Raw genomic sequence first — 11,062 nt, forward strand, 5'->3', positions numbered from 1 at the left:
AATACTGAGACTGTACTGAGACTGTAAAACAGCTTCTATCTCAAGGCCATCAGACTGTTAAATAGCCATAGAGAGGCTGCTTCCAACATACAGACTCAAATCTCTGACCACTTCAATAAATGGATGTAATAAAGGTATCACTGGTCACTTTAAATAACGCCACTTTAATAATGTTTTCATATCCTACATTACTCATCTCATATGTACATTTGAATTTGGAAGTTTACATACACTTAGGTTGGATTCATTAAAACTCATTGTTCAACCACTCCACACATTTCTTGTTAACAAACTATAGTTTTGACAAGTCGGTTAGGACGTCTACTTTGTGCATGACACAAGTCATTTTTCCAAAAATTGTTCACAGACAGATTATTTCACTAATAACTCACTGTATCACAATTCCAGTGGGTCAGAAGTTTACATACACTAAGTTGACTGTGCCTTTAAACAGCTTGGAAAATTCCAGAAAATTATGTAATGGCTTTAGAATATTCTGATAGGCTAATTGACATCATTTGAGTCAATTGGAGGTGTACCTGTGGATGTGTTTCAAGGCCTACCTTCAAACTCAGTGCCTCTTTGCTTGACATCATGGGAAAATCAAAAGAAATCAGCCAGGACCTCAGAAAAAATGCCTGAAGGTATCACATTCATCTGTACAAACAATAGTACGCAAATATAAACACCATGGGACCACGCAGCCGTCATACCGCTCAGGAAGGAGACGCATTCTGTCTCCTAGAGATGAACATACTTTGGTGCGAAAAGTGCAAATCAATCCCAGAACAACAGCAAAGGACCTTGTGAAAATGCTGGAAGAAACCATTACAAAAAAATCTATATCCACAGTAAAATGAGTCCTACAGTATATCGACATATTCTGAAAGGCTCCTCAGCAAGGAAAAATCCACTTCCCCAAAACCAGATAAAGCCAGACTACGGTTTGCAACTGCACATGGGAACAAAAATCGTACTTTTTGGAGCAATGTCCTCTGGTCTGATGAAACAAAAATAGAACTGTTTGGCCATAATGACCATCGTTATGTTTGGATGAAAAAGGGGGAGGCTTGCAAGCCGAAGAACACCATCCCAACCGTGAAGCATGGGGGTGGCAGCATCATGTTGTGGGGTTGCTTTGCTGCAGGAGGTACTGGTGCACTTCACAAAATAGATGGCATCATGAGGCAAGAAAACTATCTGGGCATTTTGAAGCAACATCTCAAGACATCAGCTTGGTCGTAAATGGGTCTTCCAAATGGACAATGACCCCAAGCATACTTCCAAAGTTGTGGCAAAATGGGTTAAGGACAACAAAGTCAAGGTATTGGAGGGGCCATCACAAAGCCCTGACCTCAATCCTATAGAAAATGTGTGGGCAGAACTGAAAAAGCGTTTGCGAGCAAGGAGGCCTACAACCTGACTCAGTTACACCAGCTCTGTCAGGAGGAATGGGCCAAAATTCACCCAACTTATTGTGGGAAGCTTGTGGAAGGCTACCCAAAATGTTTGACTCAAGTTAACCATTTTAAAGGCAATGCTACCAAATACTAATTGAGTGTATGTAAACTTCTGACCCACTGGGAATGTGATGAAAGAAAGGAAAGCTGCAATAAATCATTCCCTCTACTATTATTCTGACATTTCACATTCTTAAAATAAAGTGGAGATTGTAACTGACCTAAGACAGGGAATTTTTACTAGAATTAAATTTCAGGAATTGTGAAAAACTGAGTTTAAATGTATTTGGCTAAAGTGTAAGTAAACTTCCCACTTCAACTGTATAAACTGTATTCTATACTATTTACTGCATCTTACCTATGCCACACGACCACCACTCATCCATATATTTATATGTACATATTCTTGTTCATCCCTTTACATTTGTGTGTATAAGGTAGTTGTTGTGAATTTGTTAGATTACTTGTTAGATATTACAGCATGGTCAGAACTAGAATCACAAGCATTTTGCTACACTCGCATTAACATCTGCTAACCATGTGTATGTGACCAATATAATTTGATTTGAAAGGGAGGCTTTCATAGTTTTACCGGACAGGAAATAAAGCAGAATGTCAATGTCAGCAGAGCATAGTTGTTCTGGGAGAAATGTCTCACATGGATAGCGACACCCTCGCCCTCAGATATTAACAACACATTTCATCTAAGAATCACATAAACACTTCACATTAATAAAAGAACAATCAGTGATCACATAACCAGTTCAAGTTTTAATTCTGTGGTGAGCCATCCTTGTAATGTAAGGAGGAAGGAAGGATGCATTGTTCAACCGTAGCCTTAATCACACAAACACACTGAAGAATGGGAACTCTGATTGGTCGGGCTGAAGGGGGTCAACCAAGAAGCAAATGGTTCCAAACAGACTATAAACACTGGTGACTGAGCAGGAGCCCACCTTGAACTCTTCCGTAAACAGGAACTCTGCAAACCTGTGGGGAGAGAAGAGGAGACTTGGGTCAGGGCAGAGAGGAAGAGGCGAAGCTTGTGGGTCCACTACCGTCAACATCTGTCCATGCAGTGTTATTCAATGTGTTTCTATGGGCTCATTGCATTTAATAAGCAGACTGATAAGCATGTCGCCTGTCTTCCCACCTTTGGGACAACGACTCCCATTGTTAGGGTGGAGACAAAACCATCTCGTCATTATATACAGTATCTTTGGTGAGGGTGAGGCAGGACAGGGGGTTGCATCTCAATAGTCAAAAGCTGCTTCCTCTTCTCATGTCCTATCTCCACATATGCGCTGATGTGAAAGAGCACGTCAGGTGAAAGCACTGCGCTGCAAGGAATCCACTACGTTGCTTTAACCCAGCCTGTGTTTTCAGATCAGTGCAGACCAAGGAGAGGAAGCCACTAGAAGTTATGGACTTTCAACAAGGGTGAGATAAGGGGAGATAAACAAAGAAAGGAGATATTAGAAGAGTACAGGAGACAGAGAAAGAGAGAGAGGGAAACAGAGAACAGCAGCGATTTGTCCAACTAAGCCTCCATGCCTCTGACCACGGTAGATGTATTTGGAGTTCCCTGTGAGGCAGTACAGTAACATGAAGACATAGGCGCTGCCTGTCATTCCATGGCAGATCCCTGGACCTTTCTTCAGCAGGCCCTTCAGCCACACCTGTTCCCCACTGCGAATGCATGTGTCCAGGTACTGGGGCTTCCTATTGATCAGGTAGGCTTTGTCAAAGAGGTAGGCTACACCTGGGCTACACATAGAAAACTTGTGTTCTATTGAGGTGGTGGGTCCAGGTCTGGGTACTGTGTTCTGTTGAGACAGTGGGTCTGGGTACTGTGTTCTGTTCACAGTGGTTCTGGGCACTGTGTTCTGTTTACAGTGGTTCTGGGTACCATGTTGAGGAAGTGAGTCTGGGTACTATGTTCTGTTGAGGTGGTGGGTCTGGGTCTGGGTGCTGTGCTCTGTTGAGGCTGTGGGTCTGGGTACTGTGTTCTGTTGGGGAGGTGGGTCTGGGTCTGGGTGCTGTGCTCTGTTGAGGCTGTGGGTCTGGGTACTGTGTTTGTTGAGGTGGTGGGTCTGGGTCTGGGTGCTGTGCTCTGTTGAGGCGGTGGGTCTGGGTACTGTGTTCTGTTGGGGCGGTGGGTCTGGGTGCTGTGCTCTGTTGAGGCGGTGGGTCTGGGTACTGTGTTCTGTTGGGGCGGTGGGTCTGGGTCTGGGTACTGTGTTCTGTTGAGGCGGTGGTTCTGGGTACTGTGTTCTGTTGCGGTGGTGGGTCTGGGTACTGTGTTCTGTTGAGGTGGTGGGTCTGGGTACTGTGTTCTGTTGAGGTGGTGGGTCTGGGTCTGGGTGCTGTGCTCTGTTGAGGCGGTTGGTCTGGGTACTGTGTTCTGTTGGGGCGGTGGGTCTGGGTGCTGTGCTCTGTTGAGGCGGTGGGTCTGGGTACTGTGTTCTGTTGGGGCGGTGGGTCTGGGTCTGGGTACTGTGTTCTGTTGAGGCGGTGGTTCTGGGTACTGTGTTCTGTTGAGGTGGTGGGTCTGGGTACTGTGTTCTGTTGAGGTGGTGGGTCTGGGTCTGGGTGCTGTGTTCTGTTGAGGCGGTGGTTCTGGGTACTGTGTTCTGTTGAGGCGGTGGGTCTGGGTACTGTGTTCTGTTGAGGCGGTGGGTCTCGGTACTGTGTTCTGTTGGGGCGGTGGGTCTGGGTGCTGTGCTCTGTTGGGGTGGTGGGTCTGGTTCTGGGTACTGTGTTCTGTTGAGGCGGTGGTTCTGGGTACTGTGTTCTGTTGAGGCGGTGGGTCTGGGTACTGTGGCTGCTACTGGGCTTTCACCTATCTAGTCCTTTCAGATAAGAGTGAAGGCATCACACAAATGACAAAGAGGTCATTTAAGGCCCTCATGACAATATAAACTCATTAGTAATCCTGCCTCCTGCCACTCAACCATGTAGGCTAGACATGTAGGCCGACTTACCCAAATACTCAGTCCCATAGTAGGAGTACATGAGAGGATAGGGTTTTCTCTTCCTCGTGGCATACTGTTTACCAGACTCTGTGATAGCCTGGCAAATGGCCTGGATCTGATCCTTGCTAAGACTCTATGAAGTTTATTTCATTAAAGTAATGTTTGAGATCAGGGAATATGGAGCCAAGAGAGCCAGTAGAGATACATTATTTTTCAGGTCATATATCTCCTGGTCAGTAGGCCTAATCATTTTTTGATTTTAGTAATTGGTATTTTCCCTGTTCCCTCAGGCTCTCACCTCTATCCCCAGTTTCTGTTTCACCACCAGGTCAGCGCACAGGTACCCCGCCCGCCCCACGAACAGCTCGTCAGAGCCGCACTCCAAGAAATTGATGGATGAGCATATCTTCCACAGGTTCCAAAATTTGGTAAGCGGCTTGACGAAGTCCGCCATGCCCAGGGCTTTGTACACCATCGCGGCGACGGTATAGATGCCGCCCCACCGAGGAAAAATGAGGCCTGCATGTTTGTGTCCTTCTCCCCATCCACGTACCCCACAGACACGTCAATGATCTGCTTTGAGGTTTTGAGATAAGTATCCCTATGGTCGGAAAAAAAAGCACATTCGGAGACATGGTACAGCATGTATGCCACCCCAGCGGGACCGTCGTATAGCCCACCATCGCAGTCGGTGGATCCGAGTGGCACTTTGTTTAGAATCTTCTCTATGAAGGCATTGACCGTGGGTACCACCGATTCGATGCCTTGACCTACGCGAAACGCACCTTTGTAGTCGGCGAAACGGTTGGCAAATCAACGGGTGTTTTCCATCACCAATGGAAAGAAGCAATGCACTGGCCAATAGCCTACCACTGACTGTTAAACGCCTTGGATAAAATGTCTGGTAGCCTAATATTAGTGACGATCAGGCGTCTTCATGGAACCCGGAAATGTCTTATTCTACCAACTATAATCTACCTAAGATTTATGGGACTTGTATTCTCAACACCGCATTCTCTATCCCCCTCAATCAATGCAGATGTGTTATTGTTATTCCAACATCATGTGCCTAGTGTTTGAAGACAATTATTTTTGTTAATCAATCGATTCAAGCAAATTATCCCAACCACTTTTGATCAGAAGAATCACAGACCAGCAACAAGTCTTATCTCATACATGCCTTCCAAGTACAGGCGTGTTACCAGTAGATGGTGGTATATGCACAAGTTTACACACGGCTTGTTATTCATGCAATGAACGTCAAATGTAAAGTATACTTTTTTAAAATTTAGTTTAAAACCAAACAAAGTTGGACATAGTTAGTAGGCCTATAGACCAAAAATGCCTATGGGAACGTTCTATTCCCCTTTGATTACTGAATGCAATGCGAGTAGACAGGACTCATATATGATGCACGATGTCCATACACAGACGGTAGTCACGTTTTTTTGCGTTGCAGATCAAAGCAAGAGTGCCTTAGCTGGCAGAAGCACCCTGTTGAGAAATATTTTTCAAACGGGAGAGGATGAAGGCGGAATGCGGACATCTGTGGACATCTATAAGTACCTAGGTGTCTGGCTAGACTGTAAACTCTCCTTCCAGACTCATATCAAACATCTCCAATCGAAAATCAAATCTAGTCGGCTTTTTATTCCGCAACAAAGCCTCCTTCACTCACGCCGCCAAACTTACCCTAGTAAAACTGACTATCCTATCGATTCTCGACTTCGGCGATGTCATCTACAAAATAGCTTCCAACACTCTACTCAGCAAACGGGATGCAGTTTATCACAGTGCCATCCGTTTTGTCACTAAATCACCTTATACCACCCACCACTGCGACCTGTATACTCTAGTCAGCTGGCCCTCGCTACATATTCGTCGCCAGACCCACTGGCTCCAGGTCATCTACAAGTCCATGCTAGGTAAAGCTCCGTCTTATCTCAGTTCACTGGTCACGATGGCAACACCCACCCGTAGCACGCGCTCCAACAGGTGTATCTCACTGATCATCCCTAAAGCCAACACCTCATTTAGCTGCCTTTCATTCCAGTTCTCTGCTGCCTGTGACTGGAACGAATTGCAAAAATCCCTGAAGTTGGAGACTTTTATCTCCCTCACCAACTTCAAACATCTGCTATCTGAGCAGCTAACCCGATCGCTGCAGCTGTACATAGTCTATCGGTTAATAGCCCACCCATTTTTACCTACCTCATCCCCATACTGTTTTTGTTTATTTACTTTTCTGCTCTTTTGCACACCAATATCTCTACCTGTACATGACCATCTGATCATTTATCACTCCAGTGTTAATCTGCAAAATTGTAATTATTCGCCTACCTCCTCATGCCTTTTGCACACAATGTATATAGACTCTCTTTTTTTCTACTGTGTTATTGACTTGTTAATTGTTTACTCCATGTGTAACTCTGTGTTGTCTGTTCACACTGCTATGCTTTATCTTGGCCAGGTCACAGTTGCAAATGAGAACTTGTTCTCAACTAGCCTACCTGGTTAAATAAAGGTGGGAAAAAAATGCACAGATGTTCTCGCAGTTCCATATACGGCTAGAGCGTCGGACCAGTTGCTGTCCGTGGTGCTAAAACTCATTGCGGCACAATGAGCGGCACAAAGACAACATTATATCAATAATTGTAATATAGTTCAGAGAGTTCACGACGTTCAGGAAAGTGCTTTTAATAGATTATTTTTTAAATTATATTTCTTAGGTGACTTTTATTCCTATTGTTTCCTGCTGCGGTTCTAACTCTATGGGAGGTGGTAATTGTATAAGGAGTCTTGAATGACTCATTCAAACGATGGCTTTTAGAAATAACTGATTTCTCTCTGGGATATCCACAGTCTATTTCAGACAAATGAACTGAACAATAGAGATGAGTTCATTTTAGACACAAATAATCAGTTCTCTATGCGATAGAGGGGAGCGTTGGTTGCCTGAGAAATCCAGATACTAATCTGAACTATGATGTCAATTCTGTCCCCTTTCATTGAAGTGAAGACAGAGAGAGAGGCTGAATGTCATTTGTGATTGAGTTAGAGAAATAAAATGCCATCAATGCTCTGACACCTGTGCCCTTTCCTTATCTTAAATGAATAATAATAATGCCTTCCAGCCCTGGAAATGCTTGAGCAAGATCTCAGTGGTAATCAGATATCCCAGAGCATTCTGAAAGAACAGACAATCGATTTTACTCCTGTAATATCAAACTACTAGACGTTAGAACGCATGTGATTGATTAATCAAATTCTAATATCTAGGTGTTTTTTCAGCTGGCTAACACAGTTCTGTGGCATGTGGGAGAGCCCATGTAGAAACATGGTCAGGGCAGATGCTTTGTGCCATGTCTTCTCCTATAATATGTTTATACCCTGCTGGGCATAGGAGGACGTTCTGGGACACTGGACACTAAATGTTTTGAGATTGTGACCTAAAGTTTTTAGAATATTCCTCTAATCAAGCAGTTAAGGTATAAAAGATGCACTTAGCAGCATGTTAGACTATTTCACACCGAAGTATACCACAACAAAGACTAGTACACATGACTCTACTGGATCTTCTATCACAGCCTAGTTGTGAAAATTGCACCTATTTTAGTGAGATACCAGTGTGCTCTCTCTAAAGTGGTGCACGGCATGAGACATCATCTGCTGCTTTTGGTCCAAGTTACAGAGCAATGCTGAGGACCTTTGGAGATCTATTCATCAAGTATGAGGGGCTATTGTGCCTCCTTCAATCAGTGGATAACTCTCTCCGTGGGGGAACCATTGGTGTGCTGTTATGGATGGATGTCATTCAGTTCATGTGTTTTTATTTCACAGTTTCTAAGAAGTCGTGACTGAGAGCAATGAAGTGGCTAAACTGGTCACCCCCTACTGGTCACCTCTTCGCCCCGACCCCAAAAATGTCAAGCCACAATCACCAGCAACAAAACAGGACTCACTGTCACACTGCTCCCCTTTGAGTTGTACACAATTACAGCATGTAAAAAAGGTTATCATCTGCATTGTGACATTTAAAAGCATCTGGGTAGACTCACTTTATCAGGGTCTCTGATAAGCTGTATACGCCTGGCTACCCATCCACACCGCTACGGCCAAACTGAAGTTCCTTCTCCACGATGACTCTAGATTTGCCTCCCTCTCCTATGATTTCTAGAATAGGAACACATTATGACTGTTCTGATTGGTCTCAGAAACCGATGGGTTGAGACAGAGCCAGCCGACATGATGACTTATGTCAACTTTGATACTGTCAGGATTTGGCCAGGGTTGTTCCGGTTTTTGGTCACTAGATGCCCCCATTGTGCCTTTTGACCTTTTGTTTTCCCTTGATCCCCATTATTATTTGCACCTGTGCCTCGTTTCCCCTGATTGTATGTAACCCTTTGTTTTCCTCTGTTCTTTGCTCTGTGTTTGTATGTTAGCACCCAGCCCTAGTACTCTGAGAACTCTTGTTGATCCCGGTGGACTCTCTTGTGGAATTCTGTTTTTTGTTCTTGTTTGTTTGTTTTTTGAGTATCTTTTGAGGCTTTTTGTGCTTTACCTTCCACCTTGTGGATTTAACTTTTTTGTCTTGGAGGATTACCTTTGTTCTTGTAGGATTCCTTTTGAGGTTGTGGAGTTACATGTTTTCCTGAAGAACTTCACTTTTTACTTCATTAAATACACCGTCTCAAGTACTGCTGTGTCTGCCTCATCTTCTGGGTTCTGCTGACTATTCGTGGCTCAGTTGGTTAAGTGACTGTTTCTCACTCTGGAGACCTGGGTTCGTAACCGGGTCCTGACAGATACTCTGATTGGTCAGATTTGTTAGACATTATCCAATCATTTGTTTCATACAACACCCCTCATTTTGAAGTTACACAAACAACTTGCAAATTTAGACTGAGCGTATGTAGCGGTCGATAGAGCAGCGGAATTCAATTCTGGGTAAGTCGTCAGGAGCAGCCTGTGGACTACAATGCATGTGACGAGCCAGATGGTAGCATTTTATACCAACCTAATATAGGGGGACAAGAGATGCACTACCGTTCAAAAGTTTGGGGTCACTTAGAAATGTCCTTGTTTTAAAAGAAAAGCACATTTTCTGTCCATTAAAACAACATCAAATTGATCAGAAATACAGTGTAGACATTGTTAATGTTGTAAATGACTATTGGAGCTGGAAACTGATTATTTTTTAAATGGAATATCTACATAGGTGTACAGAGGCCCATTATCAGCAACCATCAATCCTGTGTTCCAATGGCACGTTGTGTTAGCTAATCCAAGTTTACATTTTGAAAGGCTAATTGATCATTAGAAAGCCCTTGAGCAATTATGTAATGCACAGCTGAAAACTGTTGTTCTGATCAAAGAAACAATAAAATTGACCTTCTTTAGACTAGTTGAGTATCTGGAGCATCAGCATTTGTGGTTTCGATTACAGGCTCAAAACGTCCAGAAACAAATAACTTTCTTCTGAAACTCATCAGTCTATTCTTGTTCTGAGAAATGAAGGATATTCCATGTGAGAAATTGCCATGAAACTGAAGATCTCGTACAACACTGTGTACTACTCCCTTCACAGAACAGCGCAAACTGGCTTTAACTAGAATAGAAAGAGGAGTGGGAGGCCCCGGTGCACAACTGAACAAGAGGACAAGTACATTAGAGTATCTAGTTTGAGAAACAAGCGCCTCACAAGTCCTCACTTGGCAGCTTCATTAAACCGTACACGCAAAACACCAGTCTCAATGGCAACAGTGAAGGGGTGACTCCGGGATGCTGGCCTTCTAGGCAGAGTTGCAAAGAAAAAGCCATATCTCAGACTGGCCAATAAAAATAAAAGATTAACATGGGCAAAAGAACACAGACACTGGACAGAGGAACTCTGCCTACAAGGCCAGCATCCCAGAGTTGCCTCCTCACTGTTGACGTTGAGACTGGCGTTTTGCGGGTACTATTTAATGAAGCTGACAGTTGAGGACTTGTGAGGCGTCTGTTTCTCATACTAGACACTAATAATACTAGACACTGTAATAATCATACTACTACTGCTACTAGTGATGAGGTAGAAATATGAAACTATGTAGATATATTCCATTTTACATGTACATATATAAACATATATAAACTAACAACTTAATTTCCTGAGAGAAAAGTTGTACCCTTGGAATGCTAACATCAACTGCTGATGTCAACTTTATCCTTGAATGCTGTGAATTCTGCACAAATATTCATGCAAAGTTGCAGGTGGACTCTTGAGGGTGTTGGATAATTCATGATGTAATTCATTATTACAGACCCTCCTTTGGCTATGAGTTGATTGTGGTGCTCAATAAATATCAAACAACCAGACAGAAGCAATAGAGATATTCCAATCCTTGGGAGGTTGGCATGCAGTATCTCCACTGATATGGGTTAGTGCTTCCTTCAATTATGCAGCCACACATATATATAATATACTTATTAGGGGATGATGATGTAAGGGTTGAAGTAAGTAGCTGCCCAGTAAAAGTTTCTTTTTTTCAGCACAGCCTGAGCATTGAACAGAGCTGGTTTAACAACAATAACTTTGTAATCGGGGAATAACAATAACTTTCTAATCAGGGAATAACATGAATC

The 11,062-nt window shown here is 43.5% G+C and overlaps 2 protein-coding genes across 2 annotated transcripts in view; one reads left to right on the forward strand and one right to left on the reverse strand.

The window, feature by feature from the left end:
- The window catches only part of LOC124044151 (cystathionine beta-synthase-like), an 882,911-nt gene that overhangs the window by 654,663 nt on the left and 217,186 nt on the right, over positions 1–11,062 (forward strand). The window lies entirely within an intron of this gene.
- LOC124043061 (lanC-like protein 3) lies at positions 2,303–5,266 on the reverse strand. Its single transcript, XM_046361232.1, is given in 6 exon segments — positions 2,303–2,450; positions 3,015–3,227; positions 3,396–4,254; positions 4,415–4,568; positions 4,734–4,933; positions 4,936–5,266. Coding segments are annotated over 6 exon segments (1,905 nt in total).

The sequence above is a fragment of the Oncorhynchus gorbuscha genome, linkage group LG09, assembly GCF_021184085.1.
Source record: "Oncorhynchus gorbuscha isolate QuinsamMale2020 ecotype Even-year linkage group LG09, OgorEven_v1.0, whole genome shotgun sequence".
NCBI lineage: Eukaryota > Metazoa > Chordata > Actinopteri > Salmoniformes > Salmonidae > Oncorhynchus > Oncorhynchus gorbuscha.